Genomic DNA, 26674 nt, shown 5'->3' on the forward strand with positions numbered 1-26674 from the left:
GAGATTGTGGACAACAGACGGGCACCTGAAGGATGAGGGGAGCGTGCCAAGCTCAATCGACAGCGCAGAAGGAGTCCAAGGATGCCATCATGATTCTGTGAAAAGCACAGGAACCAGAAGCTATGGTGGTGATGACAGCAGTTTCCTATGAACATCACCTAATGCTGTGTCACTGTACTGTGCATACGATGGCACACTGAAGACTGCTGGGATCATAACAGCAGTAAGACGACTGGATCCAGCACCCTTTCCATAGAGGATTTTTCCTGCAGAGATGAATGGACAATGGAGGAGTCATAAATATCCCCCAAAGGACAGAGGCCTGAAGTGAGGTGATGGGGGTTGGCAGAGGCCATAAAAGTAGAGTACTGAAGAGGTCTGCAGCTTTCACGATAGCTGAGACCCATGTTGACAAGCAACAAAACCACCTGGTATGTTTGAATGTCTATTCTACATACATTTGGACTCTGGTCCTATGGACAGTGATGGAAACAACTGGAAGAGACATTTATGACACCCTGCAGAACTTGAACCACTCTGCAGAGAGACATGTGATTTACATGTCTAGAGGTGGAGCACCACCAAGCTGGGGTGTTTTTGAAAATGTTAATTTCTTGTTTTGACTATTAACAATTCATTTGTTCACTTGTAGGATGCAGTTTACCATTGAATGAGATCAATGAGAAATTGGATAACTGCTAATATATTTGTCAAACTGTGTGCGTTTACAGTAATTTAGGGTGATTGACGTATGCTGAGTATAAAAATGTTTGCATTGACACATGAGGTGTTCATAACTGGGGACTTTTCTAGCATAACTGTCAAAGGGGGGAAATGTCAGGTTTATATAGTGGATTGTCATTTATGCTTAGAAATATCATTGTCATATTACATTGTCTTCAACGTTCCAGCGAATAGGTTTATGCTATGAACCTATCAACAGTCTTCCACATGTTTGTCCTCCGGACCCCCTCTGTCGCCACCACGGACTCCGCAGTCGTCCTCTTGAACTGTTCAGTTGCTGCCACTTTCCACGTGGCCGGCAACCTGAACTGTTCGGTCCTGAACTCCTGTGTCGTTGGCCTCCAGGTCAGCCCCCTGAAATGTTTATAAACTGCTCCCTGAGCTCCAGTGTCTTTTGTAGACTTTTTTTTTTTTTGGAGTGTTTCATAAGCTCTATGTTCTCTTGTAAAACCTTTGCTCTGGCTCTGGTCAGTTTCGGTTTTGCCTGATTGATTTAGTTTTGCCTTTGGCTTTGTGTCGTATCTCTTAGTCTAGCTTTAATAAATGTCTCGTTTTCAGTTAATATTAAGTTTTGTTATTTTGCGTGTCTGCACTTGGGTCCACCTTCTTCATTTCTTACAGTCTGCCTCACCCAGACTGTGACAGATTCTAGACACACCTTTCATGCATGAATTATGACAACCTCAATCAGGATTTTTTTCTTAAGAATTTTTATTCATCTTTAGGCATGAAAACGATTGTTGAACTTATTTTTTTAAACATGTACTTTGCAAAGAGATTTTTACATGTCCACTTACACAGGGTATGGAGTGACACATCAGTGTCCAATGTAGTGGTTTATCTGCAAGTATACCATCAACACTGACACAAATACAAGAAAACAGCCTTTGAATAGCTGTCCACTGTAGTGACCACTATACGTGAAAGAGTTAAAGCAATCAAAGTCAGATCTGTTCAGCCCAGCTGGTAAATAATAACAAACACACTATAATAAACTAATAAAAGATAAAAGCAACAATGTCAAAAATGAATGTAGTAATAAACCCCCAAAGAATCTGTATCAATACTCGATAAGAAATTACTGAAACAAAAAATAAGATTCAATTTAACAAACAACTCAACAGGAATTATCTCAAAATCAAAGAAAAAAAAAAGAAAATGAATTTAGCAATTGACTCACGCAATTATCTATATATTAAACAGATACAAACAGCACGGTGGTAAGCACCATTACCGCATTGTCCTGAGTTCAATTCCACCATCAGGCCGGGGTCTTTCTGTGTGGAGTTCTCTGCGTGTTTTTGTGGGTTCCTTACTCCGGCCTCCTCCCACAGTCCAAAGACATGCAGTTTGTGGCGATAGGTTAATGGAATAATCTAAATTGCCCATAGCTGTGAATGCGGGAGTGAATATGAACGCGAATGGTTGTCTGTCTCTGTGTGTTAGCCCTGCGACAGACTGGCGAGCTGTCCAGGATGTACCCCGCCTCTCGCCCTATGACAGCTGGGATAGGCTCCAGCACCCCCCGCGACCCTGAAAACGATAAGCGGAAACTGGATGGATGGATAAAAATCAATCAAAGAAAATCATATGGCAAAAACAGAGTAGTAATTAATTTTAGAACTGTTTATTATTATCAATCTGACAAAATCAATTATAAGATCAAAATGCTAAGATCAGATGCAAAAACAAAACAGCTAACCCCCAGACTGTTAACTTGTCATCAATCAATAACAGAAATGTATCCCAAAATCAACTGCTTACCAACTAATAAAAAATCAATTAAAATGATCAGAATGCAGAAACAAATATAAAAAAAACACCAGTTAATTCTATACTTTTTTCCTGATATCAGAAATCAACTTAAAGAAAACAGAATACAAAACCCAATTAGCAGTTAACTCTATAGTTATTAAATTTTTACCAAACAAAAACAAGAGTCAGTTTAATATTTATCCTCTAAATATATCAGGTAAAAAAGGTCAGTTTAATATGTAATTTTTCAGAAACAATTAATCATTTATCAAACAAAAATGAAGTTCAATTTAGAATTTAACTTCAGAAACAGTTACTCAAGAAATTGTTTTTCACTCTCTGGCTTCCGTAAATAACCATGATCATGTGCTTGTAGTCATTTATGTGGTTATCATGTGTTTATTTCTATACTGTTGAGGACCACTACTGTTTATTAAAGGAGAATTCCCTCCTTACAGTGACAATGCTTAAGCTCTATTGCGGTTATTGTTTTATACAGTTCCAGTGTCCACTCAAAATTGTTTAAATGTGTTATTCACCATTATGTTATTTAATCCATATTTTATTTTTAAAACTTAGCCTTTTACTTTAACCTCCTAGGACCTGGTGTTCACATATGTGGAGATCAAACCAAAATACTCAATTTACAAGGGACTAATATTCACTTATGAGGACATTATACTGCCACTGTTCTATCGAAACTTTAAACGAACATCCTCATAGGTGGCTCTCATTTTTCTTAGAAGCAAAAATCAGGTAAAAACATCTGGTAATTCTTTGTTTTTACATTCATCAGGCCCCAATATGCCCAAATATCAAAGGGAAATTAAAAATGCATGCCATGGAAGAGTTCGGGTTTTAGGAGGTTAAGCTGGTTTAATTTCTTCTCATGCTCTTGATTTATTTCCTTGTTTGATCTTTATATATATGATTTCCTTGTTCTTAGTAAATCTCTATTTAACCTGTTTTTAATCTGACCTTTAAACCTTGTAATCTTGTAACATGTTTTAACCTTTGAACTATTTATTTCTTGTAATAAAAACAAAACCTTGTATTGGATGGTTGATGGCTGTTGAAAGTGTGGTGTTGGTTGGAAGTGTGGTGTTTGTTGGATGTGTGCTGTTTGTAGGTGTGGTGGTGTTTGTTGGACGGTTGGTGATTGTTGAATGTGTGGTGTTCATTAGAAGTGTGTTGTAGTAGGTCTTGTCGTGTTTGTTGGATGGTTAATGGTTGTTGGAATTGTAGTGTTTGTTGGAAGTGTGGTGTTTGTAGGTCTGGTGGTGTTTGATGGATGGTTGGTGGTTGTTGGGAGTGTGGTGTTTGTAGGTCTTGTGATGTTTGTTGGACTATTGGTGGTTCTTGAAAGTGTGGTGTTTGTAGATGTGGTTGTATTTGTTGGACGGTTGATAGTTGTTGGAACTGTGGTGTTGGTTGGAAGTGTGATGTTTGTAAACGTGGATGTATTTGTTGGACGGTTGATAGTTGTTGGAATTGTAGTGTTTGTTGGAAGTGTGGTGTTTGTAGTGCTGGTCATGTTTGTTGAGGGGTTGAAAGTTATTGGAAGTGTAGTGTTTGTTGGTCTCGTGGTGTTTGTTTGACGGTTGGTGGTTGTTGAAAGTGTGGTGTTTATCGGAAGCGTGGTGTTTGTAGATGTGGATGCATTTGTTGGACGGTTCGTGGTTGTTGGAAGTGTGGTGTTCATTGGAAGTGTGTTGTTTGTAGGTCTTGTTGTGCTTGTTGGACGGTTGGTGGTGGTTGGAAGTGTGGTGTTCATTGGAAGTGTGATGTTTGTAGGTCTTGTTGTGTTTGTTGGACGGTTGGTGGTTGTTGGAAGTGTGGTGTTCATTGGAAGTGTGATGTTTGTAGGTATGGGGGTGTTTGTTGGACGGTTAGTGGTTGTTGAAAGTGTGGTGTTGGTTGCAAGTGTGGTGTTTGTAGATGTAGATGTATTTGTTGGACGGTTGGTGTTTGTTGGAATTGTAATGTTTGTTGGAAGTGTGGTGTTTGTAGGTCTTGTGGTGTTTGTTGGTCGGTTGGTGGTTGTTGGAAGTGTGGTGTTGGTTGGAAGTGTGATGTTTGTAAACGTGGATGTATTTGTTGGACGGTTGATAGTTGTTGGAATTGTAGTGTTTGTTGGAAGTGTGGTGTTTGTAGTGCTGGTCATGTTTGTTGAGGGGTTGAAAGTTATTGGAAGTGTAGTGTTTGTTGGTCTTGTGGTGTTTGTTGGACGGTTGGTGGTTGTTGAAAGTGTGGTGTTTGTTGGACGGTTGGTGGTTGTTGAAAGTGTGGTGTTTATCGGAAGCGTGGTGTTTGTAGATGTGAATGCATTTGTTGGACGGTTCGTGGTTGTTGGAAGTGTGGTGTTCATTGGAAGTGTGTTGTTTGTAGGTCTTGTTGTGCTTGTTGGACGGTTGGTGGTGGTTGGAAGTGTGGTGTTCATTGGAAATGTGATGTTTGTAGGTCTTGTTGTGTTTGTTGGATGGTTGGTGGTTGTTGGAAGTGTGGTGTTCATTGGAAGTGTGATGTTTGTAGGTATGGGGGTGTTTGTTGGACGGTTAGTGGTTGTTGAAAGTGTGGTGTTGGTTGCAAGTGTGGTGTTTGTAGATGTAGATGTATTTGTTGGTCGGTTGTTGGTTGTTGGAACTGTGGTGTTGGTTGGAAGTGTGATGTTTGTAAACGTGGATGTATTTGTTGGACGGTTGATAGTTGTTGGAATTGTAGTGTTTGTTGGAAGTGTGGTGTTTGTAGTGCTGGTCATATTTGTTGAAGGGTTGAAAGTTATTGGAAGTGTAGTGTTTGTTGGTCTTGTGGTGTTTGTTTGACGGTTGGTGGTTGTTGAAAGTGTGGTGTTTGTTGGACGGTTGGTGGTTGTTGAAAGTGTGGTGTTTGTTGGACGGTTGGTGGTTGTTGAAAGTGTGGTGTTGGTTGCAAGTGTGGTGTTTGTAGATGTAGATGTATTTGTTGGACGGTTGGTGTTTGTTGGAATTGTAATGTTTGTTGGAAGTGTGGTGTTTGTAGGTCTTGTGGTGTTTGTTGGTCGGTTGGTGGTTGTTGGAAGTGTGGTGTTGGTTGGAAGTGTGATGTTTGTAAACGTGGATGTATTTGTTGGACGGTTGATAGTTGTTGGAATTGTAGTGTTTGTTGGAAGTGTGGTGTTTGTAGTGCTGGTCATGTTTGTTGAGGGTTGAAAGTTATTGGAAGTGTAGTGTTTGTTGGTCTTGTGGTGTTTGTTGGACGGTTGGTGGTTGTTGAAAGTGTGGTGTTTGTTGGACGGTTGGTGGTTGTTGAAAGTGTGGTGTTTATCGGAAGCGTGGTGTTTGTAGATGTGAATGCATTTGTTGGACGGTTCGTGGTTGTTGGAAGTGTGGTGTTCATTGGAAGTGTGTTGTTTGTAGGTCTTGTTGTGCTTGTTGGACGGTTGGTGGTGGTTGGAAGTGTGGTGTTCATTGGAAATGTGATGTTTGTAGGTCTTGTTGTGTTTGTTGGATGGTTGGTGGTTGTTGGAAGTGTGGTGTTCATTGGAAGTGTGATGTTTGTAGGTATGGGGTGTTTGTTGGACGGTTAGTGGTTGTTGAAAGTGTGGTGTTGGTTGCAAGTGTGGTGTTTGTAGATGTAGATGTATTTGTTGGTCGGTTGTTGGTTGTTGGAACTGTGGTGTTGGTTGGAAGTGTGATGTTTGTAAACGTGGATGTATTTGTTGGACGGTTGATAGTTGTTGGAATTGTAGTGTTTGTTGGAAGTGTGGTGTTTGTAGTGCTGGTCATATTTGTTGAAGGGTTGAAAGTTATTGGAAGTGTAGTGTTTGTTGGTCTTGTGGTGTTTGTTTGACGGTTGGTGGTTGTTGAAAGTGTGGTGTTTGTTGGACGGTTGGTGGTTGTTGAAAGTGTGGTGTTTGTTGGACGGTTGGTGGTTGTTGAAAGTGTGGTGTTCATTGGAAGTGTGATGTTTGTAGGTCTTGTTGTGTTTGTTGGACGGTTGGTGGTTGTTGAAACTGTGGTGTTTGTTGGACGGTTGGTGGTTGTTGGAAGTGTGGTGTTCATTGGAAGTGTGATGTTTGTAGGTCTTGTTGTGTTTGTTGGACGGTTGGTTGTTGTTGGAATTGTAGTGATTGTTGGAAGTGTGGTGTTCATTGGAAGTGTGTTGTTTGTAGGTCTTGTTGCGTTTGTTGGACGGTTAGTGGTTGTTAAAAGTGTGGTGTTTGTTGGAAGTGTGGTGTTTGTTGGTATGGTGGTGTTTGTTGGACGGTTGGTGGTTGTTGAAAGTGTGGTGTTCATTGGAAGAGTGTTGTTTGTAGGTCTTGTTGTGTTTGTTGGACGGTTAGTGGTTGTTGACAGTGTGGTGTTTGTTGGAAGTGTGGTGTTGGTTGGAAGTGTGGTGTTTGTAGATGTGGATGTATTTGTTGCACGGTTGTTGGTTGTTGGAATTGTAGTGTTTGTAGGTCTTGTGGTGTTTGTTGGACGGTTTGCAGTTGTTGAAAGTGTGATGTTGGTTTGAAGTGTGGTGTTGGTTGGAAGTGTGGTGTTGGTTGGAAGTGTGGTGTTGGTTGGAAGTGTGGTGTTTGTAGATGTGGATGTATTTGTTGCACGGTTGTTGGTTGTTGGAATTGTAGTGTTTGTAGGTCTTGTGGTGTTTGTTGGACGGTTGTTGGTTGTTGGAATTGTAGTGTTTGTTGGAAGTGTGGTGTTTGTAGTGCTGGTCATGTTTGTTGGACGGTTGATAGTTGTTGGAAGTGTGATGTTTGTAGGTCTTGTCGTGTTCGTTGCATGGTTGCTGGTTGTTGGAAGTGTGGTGTTCATTGGAAGTCTGTTGTTTGTAGGTCTTGTTGTGTTTGTTGGACTGTTAGTGGTTGTTAAAAGTGTGGTGTTTGTTGGAAGTGTGGTGTTTGTTGGACGGTTGGTGGTTGTTGAAAGTGTGGTGTTCATTGGAAGTGTGTTGTTTGTAGGTCTTGTCGTGTTTGGTGGACGGTTAATGGTTGTCAAAAGTGTGGTGTTCATTGGAAGTGTGATGTTTGTAGGTCTTGTTGTGTTTGTTGGACGGTTGGTGGTTGTTGGAAGTGTGGTGTTCATTGGAAGTGTGATGTTTGTAGGTCTTGTTGTGTTTGTTGGATGGTTGTTGGTTGTTGGAAGTGTGGTGTTCATTGGAAGTGTGATGTTTGTAGGTATGGTGGTGTTTGTTGGACGGTTGGTGGTTGTTGAAAGTGTGGTGTTCATTGGAAGTGTGTTGTTTGTAGGTCTTGTTGTGTTTGTCGGACGGTTAGTGGTTGTTGAAAGTGTGGTGTTTGTTGGAAGTGTGGTATTTGTAGATGTGGATGTATTTGTTGGACGGTTGGTGGTTGTTGGAATTGTAGTGATTGTTGGAAGTGTGGTATTCATTGGAAGTGTGTTGTTTGTAGGTCTTGTTGCGTTTGTTGGACGGTTAGTGGTTGTTAAAAGTGTGGTGTTTGTTGGAAGTGTGGTGTTTGTTGGTATGGTGGTGTTTGTTGGACGGTTGGTGGTTGTTGAAAGTGTGGTGTTCATTGGAAGTGTGTTGTTTGTAGGTCTTGTTGCGTTTGTTGGACGGTTAGTGGTTGTTAAAAGTGTGGTGTTTGTTGGAAGTGTGGTGTTTGTTGGTATGGTGGTGTTTGTTGGACGGTTAGTGGTTGTTGACAGTGTGGTGTTTGTTGGAAGTGTGGTGTTGGTTGGAAGTGTGGTGTTTGTAGATGTGGATGTATTTGTTGCACGGTTGTTGGTTGTTGGAATTGTAGTGTTTGTAGGTCTTGTGGTGTTTGTTGGACGGTTGGTGGTTGTTGGAACTGTGGTGTTCATTGGAAGTGTGATGTTTGTAGGTATGGGGGTGTTTGTTGGACGGTTAGTGGTTGTTGAAAGTGTGGTGTTGGTTGCAAGTGTGGTGTTTGTAGATGTAGATGTATTTGTTGGACGGTTGGTGTTTGTTGGAATTGTAATGTTTGTTGGAAGTGTGGTGTTTGTAGGTCTTGTGGTGTTTGTTGGTTGGTTGTTGGTTGTTGGAACTGTGGTGTTGGTTGGAAGTGTGATGTTTGTAAACGTGGATGTATTTGTTGGACGGTTGATAGTTGTTGGAATTGTAGTGTTTGTTGGAAGTGTGGTGTTTGTAGTGCTGGTCATATTTGTTGAAGGGTTGAAAGTTATTGGAAGTGTAGTGTTTGTTGGTCTTGTGGTGTTTGTTTGACGGTTGGTGGTTGTTGAAAGTGTGGTGTTTGTTGGACGGTTGGTGGTTGTTGAAAGTGTGGTGTTTGTTGGACGGTTGGTGGTTGTTGAAAGTGTGGTGTTCATTGGAAGTGTGATGTTTGTTGGTATGGTGGTGTTTGTTGGACGGTTGGTGGTTGTTGAAAGTGTGGTGTTCATTGGAAGTGTGTTGTTTGTAGGTCTTGTTGCGTTTGTTGGACGGTTAGTGGTTGTTAAAAGTGTGGTGTTTGTTGGAAGTGTGGTGTTTGTTGGTATGGTGGTGTTTGTTGGACGGTTAGTGGTTGTTGACAGTGTGGTGTTTGTTGGAAGTGTGGTGTTGGTTGGAAGTGTGGTGTTTGTAGATGTGGATGTATTTGTTGCACGGTTGTTGGTTGTTGGAATTGTAGTGTTTGTAGGTCTTGTGGTGTTTGTTGGATGGTTGGTGGTTGTTGGAAGTGTGGTGTTTGTTGGAAGTGTGGTGTTTGTAGTGCTGGTCATGTTTGTTGGACGGTTGATAGTTGTTGGAAGTGTGATGTTTGTAGGTCTTGTCGTGTTCGTTGCACGGTTGGTGGTTGTTGGAAGTGTGGTGTTCATTGGAAGTGTGTTGTTTGTAGGTCTTGTTGTGTTTGTTGGATGGTTGGTGGTTGTTGGAAGTGTGGTGTTCATTGGAAGTGTGTTGTTTGTAGGTCTTGTTGTGTTTGTTGGAAGTGTGGTATTTGTAGATGTGGATGTATTTGTTGGACGGTTGGTTGTTGTTCGAATTGCAGTGTTTGTTGGAAGTGTGTTGTTTGTAGTGCTGGTCATGTTTGTTGGACGGTTGATAGCTGTTGGAAGTGTGTTGTTTGTAGGTCTTGTGGTGTTTGTTGGACGGTTGTTGGTTGTTGGAATTGTAGTGTTTGTAGGTCTTGTGGTGTTTGTTGGATGGTCTGTGGTTGTTAGAACTGTGGTGGTATTTGAAAGTGTGGTGTTTGTAGACATGGTGGTGGTGGTGGTTGGCACTCGTAGCAGTCCTGTGCAGGTAACACTGAGGTCACCGTTGGTCCCAGTGGAAGTGAATGTCATGAAGCCCGGCTGGTTGGAGGAGATCTGGCTGTTGATCCAGGCCTGGTACTGGGATACGCTTGTGTAGACCCCTGGAAAATTCGGCTCAGCACAACCTTCCCGAAAACTGACAATTCCTGCCTGAATCCAGCGACCGTTCTGCTTGCTCACCATTGGACCTCCTGAATCCACCTTTGAGAGCAGAAACATTTACTGTTAGATTTATTAATGGGTTGGACCAACGGAAATTCAGGTTTGGTGTAAAAAACAGAACCATCAGGGTTTATAAAGGGAGCGCAGTGAGAAGATGGAATGTAAGAGGAGTGAACTGCTTATGCATTTCTGGGAGTTCCTTTCCCAACTAACTAACAACTAAACTTTTTACCTTTCCACCAGAGGTCTTTTTGTAGAGCTGTCATGGTGATGACTAGATCAGGGGTTTTGGGGGCATACCGCCCCTTTAAGAGCTGCCTTAAACTAGAACACATAGGCCGTATCCCAATTCAGGGTCTGCAGCCTTAAAGGCCACATTTTAAGGCCGATTAAGTCACAGCGACCTGACGAAGGCTGTCCCAATTCAAAGGCTGCTCAAAATGTGGCCCTCAAATACGTCCTTCATTTCCTTGAATTTTAAGGATGCGGTGTTGTAGACTTTGTGGCCCAACATATCCCAGAATGCATAGCGCGGCAGTGGGTGTGGATAATTTTGCCAAGAAAAAGTGGCGGAAGAGTGGCGCCCGAAGAGTAAACTTTTAAAAGTAAGTACTAAATATTATGTCACTTATTTATGTGCAAATGTTTAATAACAAAGAACAATAAAACATTCAGTCAGCAAAGTTACGTGACATTAGCGATGTTAGTACTAACGTGGTTTTACAGTTTTTTTCAGTCGCTAACAAGCGTTTGTCCAAACAGTTGTCACATTTGCAAAACTCTAAACACAATTAGCACAGCATCGGTCTGTTGTGGCCATACCATTCACACATTTCATGTCGTGTTCACCCAATATGCAGTCAGTGAACACATTTCCACAATGCTTACATTTCCTTAACAGACAAGCTATACCTCCCAACAAAATTATGGACTGTGTTTGTAGTATTTACGAATGTTAACACACAACATCCCACAATAGCAAAAACAATATTCCAAACCTTAGATACAGTATAAAAACCTCTGCTTCTGCAATGATATCAGTACAAAAACAATATCAATATCAAAAATATATCTCAGCTGATAATAAACAAACAATTGAATAATTGACACACAGCTGATTTATGTTGGGTAAATTGGGCCAACCACAGCTTATTCCATTCTGGCTTAGACTCAGTGGGGTTTATAAGGCAAGACCTTGAGGAGTGATGTTTTGAAACAAAAAAAAGACAAACACTGTAATGTCTGGTCGAGGAAGAGTAAGAGCAAGGGGCCCAGGGAGAAGAGCAGGCCCAAGGAGAGGGCAAGGTAGAGGTGTAAGAATGCATGGTGGTGGCATTCCAAGGGCTGCAAGAACAGTAGTCAGTGATGAAATTCGTGCCACTATCATTGACCATGTAATCAACCATGGTCTTTCACTAAGAGAGGCTGGTGAAAGAGTGCAGCCCAATTTGAGGCGGTCAACGGTTGCCTCCATTATACGCATCTTTCAACAAACCAACAGGTAAGTATTGCATTTTACATGGATTGTTTCTATTCTCACTTGACATGTCAATATGGTCATACAGTAATGCATATGTTGAATTTTTGTCTTTCTAAAGAATGCAACGTCTTCCACCCTCTGGGGAAGAGGAAAGCTCCTCAGTAATGATCAGGAGCTTGCCATTGTAGAAATGGTTGCTGTAAATAATGCAATAAAACTGCGTGAAATTCAAACTAGAATTGTGGCGGACCATGAGATATTTGACAATATCGATAGAATCAGCCTCACAACCATTACGCGGACATTGTCCAAACACAGAGTGCGGATGAAGCAGCTCTACACTGTTCCCTTTGAGAGGAACAGTGAGAGGGTCAAGGAGCTACGACGACAATATGTCCAGGTATAGTGTATATTCAATCCAATGTCCAGTTCTATAAGCTTTGCACTTTGCAAGTAGGTAACCTACACAATACTAGGTTACAGTACAGTATGGTATACAGTAATAACATGACTTACATAAACTTTGTTTCAGAGAGTTATGGAATTGAGGCCAACCAGGCCCCTCATGAATTCATATACATCGATGAGGCAGGATTCAATCTGGCCAAAAGGCGTCGACGTGGACGAAATGTAATTGGAAAAAGGGCCACAGTTGATGTGCCAGGACAGAGAGGGGCAAACATTACCATGTGTGCAGCAATTGCAAATGCAGGATTACTCCTTCACAGATGTCAGGTTGGACCCTATAATACAGAGCGCTTGCTTGCCTTTCTCAATGATCTCCACCAGCGCCTGGTTCCAGAGCAGGGTCAGGAGGGTGAAAACATGAGGACCTTTGTAATTACCTGGGACAATGTGGCTTTCCATCACTGCATAAGCAATAACAACATGGTTTGAAGTCCACCCAAGACTGGTAAGTCTCTTCCTTCCACCCTATTCACCTTTCCTCAACCCCATAGAGGAGTTCTTTCTGCATGGAGGTGGAAGGTTTATGACCATCAGCCACATGACCAGATGTCCCTCCTTGAAGCCATGGATGCTGGCTCCAGGGACATCACAGTTGACGATTGCCAAGGGTGGATCCGACATACCAGGCGGTTTTATCCCAGGTGCATCGACTTGGATAACATCAGATGTGATGTTGATGAAAACATGTGGCCTAACCCTGAAGATCGCAGAGATTAGATGCAAATTTTTTGCCTTTTTTAGCCCCTCCCCTCCCCTTTTTATCTTGGCTTTTTGCTGTTGTTTTTTGTTCAGAATGCTCTTGTGTGTTTCATGGATATTTTGTTCACTGTGAGCAATACTGTAAAACTTTCTCTGTCCTATCATACCGTGTTTCTACTGTACCTCCTGTAGTAAACAGTAAAGAAACAAAACTTGTTTGCTTTTTACTGGAATGCTTTTGAATGTGAACATTACTGTACATGTGGACATACAGTTACCAACCAAGACATTTCTGGTGTCAAAATGGTGGATTGCATGTTTAGCATGCAAATACCTGTAAAACTGAAACATAAAAGTCTATGCAGTTTTGTAATGTCAATAATAGCCAGTATTTTGAAACCTGGTGTACTTTGATTGACTGCATGTACCTTGTGAAGTGAAAACAAGTGTTATTCTTTGACAGACTAATTTCATTTTGAGTCAGATTTATAGTGTTTTTGTACAGTTAGTGTGTGCAGGGAAAGATGTGTTCTATTTTGAAATGAAGAGTTAGTATATATTTAACAAAATGTATTTTTGAGAAGAAAATTATCCATTTGGCCAATTGTGTTTTGTAGGTGTGAGTCTGTGTTAAGAGTTTAGAAAAAGTATCTGAAGTATGGGTAGGCGCTTGTTAGCGATTGGAAAAAACTGTAAGTAGCTCCCCGACAAGGCTTCATTAGCTACAGGTGTGGCCAGCCTCCAAATGGGACACACCCACCAAGCCTGCCTGAAACCCTATGCTCAGCCACACTCACAGACACGCCCACTTGCCTATACATACAAGCATGAAGAACACAAGAACAGCACAGTGCAGCAAACATACATCATATATTAAATCGGTCCATAACTGCTTATAGACCCAGGGTCGCTCAGATCCAGGTCCCTGACACAAGCGATGCGTTAGGACAAATACACATACAGGAATCATACAGCAAGCTAGCTCCCCTGCCAAACCACTTGTCAGTACGGCTCACAGTAAATGACTATTAAACACACACACGTGACGCATTTCAGAATCTCTGTGGAATGCCTCCCACTCACAGCGCTCTGTCTAGCTGTATCCCAATTCAGGGTCTGCAGCCTTAAAGTACGCAGCCTTAACAGTCCTCAAGGGCCGCGTACTCAAAGACCGCTAAGGCCGGAAGTGTGAGGCTTGTGAAATGGGAAGGTCTAGCCTCTGCCCAGGTTGCCTAGCAACCATGATACTAACAGCTGGAAAAGTTTCATGCAGCTTTGTTTGACAGAAATGAAGGAGAAAGACTTTTGTTTATTTGTTTGTTTGTTTCTACATAAGCTTTGATTTGATAAGTATCTGAGGCTGAGACCACGGGACTGTGAAATCATGATTATTGGGCTTCATTTCTGTACTGAACACTTAAGATTAGCTAGTAAATAACAATTACCTAATGTTGTTCATGAGACTAAAGTCATCTTACTTTGGTAATGTAAATATAATATGGCCAATATTAAAGTTATTATTTCAATCATTATTAGTTATTACAGCAGTGAATGAACTCTTTCAAATACTGAGCTTCAGTAAAGATTCAAGCTGCATTAATTTATATTTCCTGTCACCTTAAATCTTCACTTAAAGACAGGTTCCTTTGACACTGTATATATAAATGTATTATGTATAAGAGACAAATATTGTTGTTTTAATATGTTGGCATTGCTAAATTTCTCTCAGTGCTTACTTTAAATAGCCATAAAATCATCACATTCTCTGTAAGATTAAGGTCAAGTATTGAACAGCGTATATTTTAAAGTAAAGGCTTTACAGTTTTTTCCAGTCGCTAACAAGCGCCTACCCATACTTCAGATACTTTTTCTAAACTCTTAACACAGACTCACACCTACAAAACACAATTGGCCAAATGGATAATTTTCTTTCTCAAAATACATTTTGTTAAATATATACTAACTCTTCATTTCAAAATAGAACACATCTTTCCCTGCACACACTAACTGTACAAAAACACTATAAATCTGACTCAAATGAAATTAGTCTGTCAAAGAATAACACTTGTTTTCACTTCACAAGGTACATGCAGTCAATCAAAGTACACCAGGTTTCAAAATACTGGCTATTATTGACATTACAAAACTGCATAGACTTTTATGTTTCAGTTTTACAGGTATTTGCATGCGAAACATGCAATCCACCATTTTGACACCAGAAATGTCTTGGTTGGTAACTGTATGTCCACATGTACAGTAATGTTCACATTCAAAAGCATTCCAGTAAAAGCAAACAAGTTTTTGTTTCTTTACTGTTTACTACAGGAGGTACAGTAGAAACACGGTATGATAGGACAGAGAAAGTTTTACAGTATTGCTCACAGTGAACAAAATATCCATGAAACACACAAGAGCATTCTGAAAAAAAAAAAACAACAGCAAAAAGCCAAGATAAAAAGGGGGGGGGGGAGGGGCTAAAAAAGGCAAAAATTTGCATCTAATCTCTGCGATCTTCAGGGTTAGGCCACATGTTTTCATCAACATCACATCTGATGTTATCCAAGTCGATGCACCTGGGATAAAACCGCCTGGTATGTCGGATCCACCCTTGGCAATCGTCAACTGTGATGTCCCTGGAGCCAGCATCCATGGCTTCAAGGAGGACATCTGGTCATGTGGCTGATGGTCATAAACCTTCCACCTCCATGCAGAAAAGAACTCCTCTATGGGGTTGAGGAAAGGTGAATAGGGTGGAAGGAAGAGACTTACCAGTCTTGGGTGGACTTCAAACCATGTTGTTATTGCTTGCAGTGATGGAAAGCCACATTGTCCCAGGTAATTACAAAGGTCCTCATGTTTTCACCCTCCTGACCCTGCTCTGGAACCAGGCGCTGGTGGAGATCATTGAGAAAGGCAAGCAAGCGCTCTGTATTATAGGGTCCAACCTGACATCTGTGAAGGAGTAATCCTGCATTTGCAATTGCTGCACACATGGTAATGTTTGCCCCTCTCTGTCCTGGCACATCAACTGTGGCCCTTTTTCCAATTACATTTCGTCCACGTCGACGCCTTTTGGCCAGATTGAATCCTGCCTCATCGATGTATATGAATTCATGAGGGGCCTGGTTGGCCTCAATTCCATAACTCTCTGAAACAAAGTTTATGTAAGTCATGTTATTACTGTATACCATACTGTACTGTAACCTAGTATTGTGTAGGTTACCTACTTGCAAAGTGCAAAGCTTATAGAACTGGACATTGGATTGAATATACACTATACCTGGACATATTGTCGTCGTAGCTCCTTGACCCTCTCACTGTTCCTCTCAAAGGGAACAGTGTAGAGCTGCTTCATCCGCACTCTGTGTTTGGACAATGTCCGCGTAATGGTTGTGAGGCTGATTCTATCGATATTGTCAAATATCTCATGGTCCGCCACAATTCTAGTTTGAATTTCACGCAGTTTTATTGCATTATTTGCAGCAACCATTTCTACAATGGCAAGCTCCTGATCATTACTGAGGAGCTTTCCTCTTCCCCAGAGGGTGGAAGACGTTGCATTCTTTAGAAAGACAAAAATTCAACATATGCATTACTGTATGACCATATTGACATGTCAAGTGAGAATAGAAACAATCCATGTAAAATGCAATACTTACCTGTTGGTTTGTTGAAAGATGCGTATAATGGAGGCAACCGTTGACCGCCTCAAATTGGGCTGCACTCTTTCACCAGCCTCTCTTAGTGAAAGACCATGGTTGATTACATGGTCAATGATAGTGGCACGAATTTCATCACTGACTACTGTTCTTGCAGCCCTTGGAATGCCACCACCATGCATTCTTACACCTCTACCTTGCCCTCTCCTTGGGCCTGCTCTTCTCCCTGGGCCCCTTGCTCTTACTCTTCCTCGACCAGACATTACAGTGTTTGTCTTTTTTTGTTTCCAAAACATCACTCCTCAAGGTCTTGCCTTATAAACCCCACTGAGTCTAAGCCAGAATGGAATAAGCTGTGGTTGGCCCAATTTACCCAACATAAATCAGCTGTGTGTCAATTATTCAATTGTTTGTTTATTATCAGCTGAGATATATTTTTGATATTGATATTGTTTTTGTACTGATATCATTGCAGAAGCAGAGGTTTTTATACTGTATCTAAGGTTTGGAATATTGTTTTTGCTATTGTGGGATGTTGTGTGTTAACATTCGTAAATACTACAAACACAGTCCATAATTTTGTTGGGAGGTATAGCTTGTCTGTTAAGGAAATGTAAGCATTGTGGAAATGTGTTCACTGACTGCATATTGGGTGAACACGACATGAAATGTGTGAATGGTATGGCCACAACAGACCGATGCTGTGCTAATTGTGTTTAGAGTTTTGCAAATGTGACAACTGTTTGGACAAACGCTTGTTAGCGACTGAAAAAAACTGTAAGAGTTTGGGTGAGCGCTCCTCAGCACGGGATCGTTGCGTGAGACTCCACGTCAGTGTTCTTCGTGAGCCAAGTTAAGTGAGTGCATGCCTGCAGTGGTTAAGTGTCCTAACGGTTGCTTCCACTAGTTTTGGGTTAGTGACAATTCAAAACCTGCTGTTGAATTTGTTAAAATATGGTATACTTTATCATTCTGTTAAACATGGAACCCCAACGTGGGATCTCTCGATTTATTGTTAAATTTAAGCCTTTCTGCAATCAGAAAATAAAAAACCCAAGAATCCTTCCTGTGTCCTGTCTCATTCCCCATGACCGGGCCACATATATGATTTCCTGGTTATAGTTAAAAAACTGCATCTGTTCTGTTAGTAAATTACACGCAGCTCGATATAGTCTCTCTTGGCAGATCAGGTATTTTAAATAGAAAGGAACTGACTGCATCTGTGTGCACCTGAAAAACTAAGAAGAATAATCTGTAAAAGGTGAAAATGTGCCAAACACAGGTAACAACAATCACCTGACAGGAGTCCTTTCCTCCTGCACTTAACCCGGCACAGATCATGTTGTCAGTGATTGTTCCCACTCCATAGTTACAGTTACACTGTCTGTTTCCCACAACAGGAACCTCCACCTCCATCAGGTTTTGTGGAGAAGGAAGCGACACTGAAGGGGTAAAATAAAAATCTGTTTAATAAACAGCGTGTGACAGATTAAAGGTACAAACCAGAACAGTAAACAAAGGATCGTTCCACTTCGTGGCATTTATTCTGGTGGTGAATAGGTTTTATCTCAAAAGATTTCCCACTTTCAGTGGTCACAAGACAGATATATATTAAACCACCAGACAAATCTGATTAAAAGTAAAAAAAAATGCTCAAACAGTTCTTTAAAGTGTTTTTGATGTTCTGTTTGTATCTCTGTATTTGATGCTGCAGACATTTCCCAAATATTTCAATCCATGTTTTAGTGTTTATAAAGTCTGTTTCCCCTCCACGTGCACAGGTTTATCATCAAAAACGAAACTGCATGAGGCCAGTTTTTTTTTTTTTTTTTTTTTTTACAAACATTTCCTTTGAGGTTGGCTCAGAAATTTGGTGTCTTTTCTATCAATTCATAAATCATAGTTTCTGAAACTTATTTAGGCTTCTCTTCAGCAACAGAATCATGAAATAAGCAGACAAAGGCCTCCTTTATGGATACTTTGGAGAAGCTGTTTGTTTGCTGTCATCCTCAGAGAGAAAGGGATCCTCAGACAATATTAATCTGTTCAAACCAGTGACCCACCTCCACTTCCTATATTGCCCCAGCCGGTGACCCAGCTGTTAACACCGCTGTAGAAGGTGCTGTCTGAAGCTGCCAGGCAGACGGGAGAAATGTAGCTGGTGAAAGTCACTGGTGAGGAGAGCTGCAGGAGGCAGATGTCGTTGTCATTGGTAACAAAGTTGTAGTTTGGATGTTTGATGATCTGTGTTACTGTCCGAGACACTGCATTGGGATTAGATCCCTGTAGACTCTGAAGGCCCAGATTCACAGTCAAACCATTTACAGTACTGCTGAGATCATCAGGAGAGACACAAACAGTGCACAGTTGTTGTGATTGTTAGAAACATGAAAACATATAAAAAGTTTGACTTTCTGCCCTTTTAAATATTTGAAAGTGATCGTTTTTTTAATATACCACATTTCATTGCATGAAAATTCAATGTGTTTAACAGAAAATTAAGGAACAGTTGAAAAAAATATTTATATATAAATATATATAAATATTGATCCTTTTACCCCCCTGAGCCCCCAGATTAGGACCCTCCATAATCTCTTTAAATCATGTTTAGTGTGCAGCTTCAGCCTCATTAACGGTAAATGGTAAATGGACTGGTTTTTATGTAGCACTTTTCTACTCTTCTGAGCACTCAAAGCGCTTTATACAACTTGTGCATTCACCCATTCACACCCATTGCAGACCCTAGGTGCTTTCTAACTTACATTCACACACATTCATACTCCGATGGACGCATCGGGGTTAGCATCTTGCCCAAGGATATTTGGCATGCAGTCTAGGGGAAGCCACGAATTGAACCACCAACCTTCCGATCAGTAGATGACCTGCTCTACCACCTGAACTACAGCCACTCACTTTTGAAGGCAGTGAGCAGCAGTCAGCACCCACTGACTGTTAATGAGGGATCCTCCACAGAAGTGGGACCCAGATGTTTGCAGACTGACCTGCCAGGGCCAGCTGCCAACAGGGGCCACCTGTCCTCCTACAATCCTGGTGTTCAGAGACGCCTGACCACAAACTGAAGACAGACATTAAAACACAGAGTGAGCATTACTGTATGAGCTGTAAACTCTCAGCATTACAAACTGCTGAGTGAGGACACAGTGATCCTGGGAGTCTACAGTTCACTCACAAACTAATATTCATATGAAACTAAAGATTTATTACACATAAAAGTAAATCATTACACAAAGAAACTTTATCTTACCATCCAGCTGTGACTCAGACTCTGAAACACAGAAAACAAGCAATGTTTAAACAAAAAAATCTGCATTCATCTGTCTGTGGTTTGTTCATTGTCTGTAATAATAGTGGGGAAATTCAATATCTGTGGTTAGCTAAAAGCATCCAGCAGTGAGTCAGTCCCCATGGGGAGGGGCTGTAGCTGCTAGCTGTCTGTTTGGCTTTACCTGAACTCGACCTCTGGGCTGTTAGAGCATTTTTAATGACATAATCTGATCAATAACACAGCTGCTGTGAGGTTACTGTACTAACAGACCCTCCAACCCACGTAGCAAAATTGGTATGGCCTGGATCTGGCCCACACAATGTCCTTACACATGGCACACATACTGCAAAGAATGGTGACCCATGTGGGGGCCCAGATCTGGTTTCCCAGATGTGGCCCACACATGGGCCAGCACAAGGCCATTTGCAGACACACTGGTGGTCCTGTGCTGGCCCATGTGTGGACTACCTTTGGCAAACCTGATCTGGGCCACCAAAGGGCCGTCATTGTGTGTGGTATGTGGGCCATGTGTAAGTTATGTGCAGCCACGGGCCAGTTGTAGACAAACTGCTGGCCCTGTGCTGGCCCAGAACAGTTTCAGCTTTGGCCCCAGATGTCAGAATAATGTGTACCTTAATCAAGCCATGTAATAACAACATGTGCCAGAACATGCAAAACAGTGCACAAGTAACATGACACATGTTCAGATAGTGAATGGGCTGACTCTTATATATCACTTTTCTAGTCTCCCGGATTCCTTAAAGTGCTCTATACAACAATCACACACTTTCTCTACACTGAGTGCTCCCTAACTACATTCATAAACATTCACAATCTTGAGATACAGACTAGAGGATGGATCGAACCACTAACCTTTCAATCAGTAGGTGACCTGCTCTACCTCCTTAGCTACAGCCACCCAGTGGTAAACATAAGTAAACCGTCACAAGGTTTTGGATAAAGTGTACACTCACAAACCTGTCAAACCTGCATTTGAAACGTTGGCTACCATAGCAGTATAGTATTGCAACATGGCATCTGGGTCTTCTAACAATCACACACTTTCTCTACACTGAGTGCTAGGAAACTAGGAACATAAACAGTGCCATCATTGCCAGACCTGGCCCACATCTGGTTGACATACACTCTGCCATGACACCGGTCAGTCAGAAGTGCCAGCTTGATGCCAGATCCAGGGAAGACCTGTTTTCTATGGGCCTGGGCCACAGCTAGCGTGTGGCTAATAGTGGATTTTTCCTTCTTCCTCCAGGAGAGGCGAGCGGAGAAGTGAGTTGGGGAGCACACACACTAAGGGAGTTACAACATGGAACGCACTGGGAGCAAGGGACGAGCACGATTGGAAAATTGCACTTTTGAGTGAATTGTTGGACTTCCCTGTCTGTTTCACTGTAAATAAATGCACTATGTTTCTGTGAAGAAGAACCGCGCCTGGGTCCCCTGACTATCTCTGATTGGTTTAGTCCACGATAGGGGCATAATGTGCGTCTGTTGTTGACCACACGGAGAGTTGCAGAGATTTTTTTATTTTTTTATTTTTTTGTTACCCGAACAATTGGTCGCACTGGTGCAACCAAACATTTTTTTTAGTCGCACCATTGAAAAATTTGCTCGCATTTGCGACAAATTGGTTGCACTCTAGAGCCCTGAAGTAGTTCATTTATTATCCGTGGTTAGTTTTGACTGTATTTCCAAGAGTTTGTTAGTTTTCTGCTTTTTTTATTTGGCTAGATTGAAGGTGCTATTCTAAGCAAGTTAGCCTGTTAATTTTGAGTGTTCTAATTTTTCAGTAAGATGTTAATAAATAGAATTTATTATGAAGAATCTTCATATATATTTTTTATATAAATATTAACAGTGGACAGCTTCCTTCATCTGTTAAATGCAATCTCTGTAGTTAGACTGGTTTTACCACCTCTTCTGAGAGGATTGTTATCATGTAGTTGTTTTCTGATAAAGATCAGTGAACTCTTTTCTTTAAAGTTTTCTGATCTTTTTGTGTGTTTATGTTTATATGTGTTCTCAGCTCAGCCACTCATTGTTTTTATAGTTATCTTTTCATTTTCCACTCTCCACAATTACTCCATTGTTCGATAGAAAAGGTCTTTCAGAACATTTCTGGGAGAGCCTGTTCTGATTCACCTTCTAAATCAGTTTGGACACAAACGATGCGGCACCTTATCAGAATCTAACGCAATTCCTGCACTGAGCTGTGACAAATTAAACCTGTTATCACATCTTCAACTGCCACAACAAACTGATGCGCATCACACACCGTCACACTTTTTCATTTAAATAATTGTTTTAGAAACATCTCAGCTGGTTAAAGCTGCAGCTAATAATCCCATAAATGACTGAATTTAAGAAATAAGCCAACCATCTTTTCCCCTTAAATATATTTCCAATTAAATATTAAAGACACACATTTTTTACATTTTAACTAAAGTGATACAACACTCCAGTCCACATTGTGCAGACTGAGATATGATCATGAAAGTCGATCTAAAATATTTACTAAATCTGAAACTCGACACTAAATAATGACGGGGTAGCTTTAATTTTATTGAGAAATATTTATAAAATAAACTTTTACTGTTGCAGGAAATTAAAAATAATCCTTTCGGTTTCTTTTTTCAGATGCCATTAGATCGATTCATGTAGTAAAGACAGCAGCTGGAGAAGGCGGTCATACGCTCAGAGAGCAGTTTTAAAGTTATAAACAACCATCAAATAATCATTATTAAACGTTTTTAGTTTTTTAAACATTTATAGCCTCATGAATAAATCTCTGTGTATGACTCAAAACTGACTGATTAAATCATCAAAAAATAAACTGAATTGAAAATGAAAGTAAAAAAATGAAACAAAGCTAAAATAAAATAAAGCAGCTCTAATAACTGTGAGACAAATGCTGATGGATGGAGAACAGTTCAGCCTCTCAGCTTCTGCCTAAACCAAACGGTTTAGGAACGGTTAATCTGTGTTTTAGCTTTCATAACCAAGATAAAGATGAACCTAAAACACAACACCAGTCCTCCTTTTCCTGCAGTCTCACTTTAAATGAAGCGATGTGCTCCTGAGTGTTTTCACCCTCTGAGTCATACCTGATGCAGGTGTGTGCAGAGAGCTCTTACCTTGGGTCAGGAGCATCAGCCCAGCAGCCAAACACATCACTTTGTAGAAAGCCATCACTGTAAGATCCATACCTCCAGACCTGCTGAGGCTTAAATAACCTTCCTCTCTTTGTCTGCATTAAACACACCTCTCAGATTCCTGTCTGGCAACACACCCAACGCCTCAATGCGGGTCACCTGATCTTCCTCACATCAAACATGCTGTATTAAACAGGAATTTCAGCTTTCAGGGAGCAACTTTTTTACTGATGACTAACTTATTTTTAGAATTAATTATTAATTTTACATCATGAAACCAAAATCCTGCTACAGACTGAAGTATTTTAAAAGCTGAATAATATAAATGTAGTGATCTTAAAAGTCTGTTTGCAGTTTAGGAGCAGCAAAGATTAGTTTCTCTTTGTGTCAGCCTGCTGCTCAGGATACCTGAGAACATGTAGTCTACGGTGTTGTTTTTTGTAATTAAAGTTTTTTATTATTTTGAACATTAAAAAAAACATAACATAACAACCCAAAACAACAAAAACCACACAAGTAAATAAATAAATAAACTGTTGCACACACAAGACCCTTAATTCTTAATTCAGACTGTATCTCACCCTGTCATCATGTTGTAGACCCATACAAACTGCTCTTGCTCTTGACGAAGGCGGTCGCACTTTTCTCCTCTCCTCCTCCTCTCCTCTCCTCTCCCTGCTTAGCCTCTTGTGTCCTTGTCTAGTCTCGTGTTTTTTGTATTACTTTTCCCTGGAACACTCTCTCACAGTCTGTTCTCTAAAACCTAAAGAGGAATTATGGATTTGATCAACTGGTCTCTGAATGCGATTGACACCCTTTTCTCAACGAGAAGTCTGGGCTCGGGTGAGCCTGAGTGCTGAAGATATCTACCTATTCGGAACCATGATAACAGGGTTCTTGCTGATCTGAGCTGGCTTGGCCCTGGTTTATCGAAGAATTAAGGAAGCGGAACCGGCTGTTCAAACTCCCACAAGGCTGCCCGCTGGGATTGAAACGATGGGACGAGGCGTGAGTTTCTCAAAATGGGCTCATTGAGTGCAGCATGGATAAGATCTTGGAGAAGCTTACGGCTGCTGTGAATACTCAGAATAAGACCTCTGAGTGCAAACTGAATTACATCTTGAGGGGCTCGCTCGGAATAACACCTTTGAGCGCAAATTAGATCACATCTTGGAGAAGCTCACTGCAGTCATGAGTTCTCAGAATCGGCTCTTTGAGCACAAGCCTACTGTGAGGTACGGTAACTCCAGCATCAAGTTTGGTCTATTAAACATCCGCTCTCTCACTGGTAAGGGACATCTCGTACATGATCTCCTCTGTGATCGTAAGTTGGACTTTCTTTGTTTGACTGAAACATGGCAACAGCCTAATGACTTTGTTTCTCTCAACGACTCCACTCCATCTGAGTTTGTTTACACCTGTCAACCTCGCATCTCGGGGAGGGGCGGAGATCTCGCGATAATTCACCGGAGGCACTGGAAAGTGCTCCCTGTCTCTGCCCCTCCCTCCCATTCATTTGAATATACTGCACTACAGCTCCCTGGATCTACCCCCACCATCATATGTACTGTTTATCGGCCACCTAAGCCAAACAAGGAGTTTTTAAATGAATTTTCTGCTCTTCTCACTCATTTCTCTATACTTTCTCCAAATCTGATCATTGCTGGTGACTTCAATATTCATATGGACAATAATAAAATCCCTCTTTCCAGAGATTTTACCTCCTGCCTGGAAAGTTTTGGGCTTTGTGAAGAGGAGGAATATTTTACCGCTATTATTTGCTGCTATTTTTTATGATCATTATTACTATTCCATTAATTATTAATATTGATAGTGCATTTAGATGTTTAAACATATTGGCACCCAATTAAGCTTTTATTACAGGTCCAGGAAGAACCACTTTAAACTGTTGAGTTGAATCTATAACCCGAAATGCTTTTGAATCTATAATCTTAAAAGTTTATGGGCAGACTGCATTGTGAAAGAAAAGGCCTAACGCTGAGTATCCTCAAAATAAGACAGGAAACTGCATGCTTCTGCAGAAGTGAAACCGAAAGCACAGTCTCAGTGCAAGTAATTCTGAGGAGCAGTTTGGATGATGCTATTATCATCTTTGATGCATTTATATTTCTGATTAAGCTTTGATTATGCTTTAAGTAGTTGTATTAGATTGAAACATTTGTTTTATACATTTTATATATCAGTCAAGATTATTACACACATACACACACACATAGTTTCAGTTGTGTATTTCCTGGCCTTCTGTCTAGTGGAAAGGTTACAAGGTTTAGCTGAGGAAGTGAAGGGTGAAATAAAGGGCAGCAGAAACTGACACCCACATACACACACATATTAGATAGACTCATTTATATAGGTAAGAGTTTAATTATGTTTTGCTTGCGACTGCAAAGTTGTGCCTGAGTGACAGTTTGTGCAGAACGTGGACCTGATGTTCCAGAAGATAAGCCTGGGCAGGATGGTGACAGGAAGCACCTGGGGTCGAGCCGAAGACAATGTTCTTTGTTAAAAACTGTGTTCAAAGTTAACTGAACGTTTGTGGTTTTGGAGTGACGTATGCTTTGTTTGAGTCTGCCTGGCAACAGGCAGACTGCCAACCCTATAAAGTCTTTGTTCTGACTATTGTAAGTTAGTTCAACGCTGAATCTGCACAGTGTTGGACTCCGCATGTGTGTACATTAAAATCTCCGTCTAATTGCACCAGCCCGGATCAGTGGTTATTATTTTTGGATTCCGCCTCAATATTTGAACCTTAACAGCTTCTACAGTACATAAAATTTCCTACCCATTCCAAAGGTCATATCCTGGATTTGGTCTGTTGTTCTGGCATTACCCCCACCCATTGTAAAACCACATTGTTTCCCCAGTCTGATCATATGTTTATTTCTTTTGATGCAAACATAACCGCTTCCAAAACCTGTATCTCTTGTAATATCACTTTCAGGAAAATTAGTAATATCAACCCAGCTGTTTTTTCATCTGCCGTCCATGACCTTCCATCTATCCACAGCTCCTCAACCCATCATGAACTCGTTTGTCATTATAATGTCAACCTTCATAACCTTCTTAACATATTTGCTCCCCTTAAACATCGAACTGTCTCATTTTCCCGTTCAGCTCCATGGTTTACCTCTGACCTGCGTCACCTTAAAGCTAAAGGACGCCAACTCGAATGTCTATTCAAGAAAACCGGACTTACTGTACATAAAGAAATGCACGATCATGTTTTGTTCTATAAGGACTGCATTTCCTCAGCCAAATCTGCTTACTACTCTGGTTTAATTAGTTCTAATGAAGGTAACTCCAGGTCCCTCTATTCATTGTTCAGTAAAATTACAAAACCTCCAGACACATTCCCCTCCCAGATGTATTCTGTTGATTTTTGCAACTCTCTGATCTCTTTTTTCACTTGTAAAATCTCAGACATTCACCGTCAACTTAACTCTTTAGGAGCTCCTGACTCTGAAGTAGACTTCCTGGTTCCCCCACTGTCTTCCTGTCAGTTATTTTCAAGCTTTACTCTTCCCTCCATAACTGACGTATCTAATCTCATTAAAAAATCTAAGTCATCCACCTGTCAACTTGACCCTCTCCCCACTGTGTTAGTTAAAGCCTGTCTTCCCTCGTTAGCACCTCTCATAACCAGCATTATCCATTCCTCCCTGAACACTGGAATTGTTCCTGAAGCACTGAAAAAGGCTTCTGTTATCCCAATTCTCAAAAAGCCTGGTGCAGACCCCAATAACTTTGATAATCTTCGCCCTATATCAAATCTCCCCTTTATTTCAAAAATTCTTGAAAAAGTTGTCGCCGCCCAGCTTCATTTACATCTCAATGACCATAATCTCTATGAACAATTTCAATCTGGTTTCCACCCCAATCATAGCACAGAAACTGCTCTGTTAAGAATTACCAATGACCTTCTGATGGCAGCTGATTCTGGTCTCCTATCCATTCTCATCCTTCTTGATCTTAGTGCGGCGTTTGATACCATTTCTCACAATATTCTCCTGAACCGG

General features: G+C 41.0%; 2 protein-coding genes across 2 annotated transcripts in view; one reads left to right on the forward strand and one right to left on the reverse strand.

Moving 5' to 3' along the window:
- LOC116330643 (transmembrane protease serine 9-like) overlaps positions 1–22667 on the reverse strand; it is a 58709-nt gene extending 36042 nt beyond the window's left edge. Inside the window, exons 1-2 of the mRNA XM_039611013.1 lie at positions 22620–22667; positions 19447–19467 (exon numbers count right to left, since the gene is read on the reverse strand). Coding sequence (XP_039466947.1) covers positions 19447–19467; positions 22620–22656 — 58 coding nt within the window. The 5' untranslated portion in view covers positions 22657–22667. The remainder of the gene's footprint in view (positions 1–19446; positions 19468–22619) is intronic.
- LOC120439814 lies at positions 1548–5676 on the forward strand. Its single transcript, XM_039611014.1, has 2 exons — positions 1548–4293; positions 4366–5676. The coding sequence occupies exons 1-2, from the start codon at positions 4284–4286 to the stop codon at positions 5319–5321; spliced, it is 966 nt and encodes a 321-aa protein (XP_039466948.1). The 5' UTR covers positions 1548–4283; the 3' UTR covers positions 5322–5676.
- Positions 22668–26674: the final 4007 nt, after the last annotated feature.

This window comes from Oreochromis aureus, linkage group 4, assembly GCF_013358895.1.
Source record: "Oreochromis aureus strain Israel breed Guangdong linkage group 4, ZZ_aureus, whole genome shotgun sequence".
Taxonomy (NCBI): Eukaryota; Metazoa; Chordata; class Actinopteri; order Cichliformes; family Cichlidae; genus Oreochromis; species Oreochromis aureus.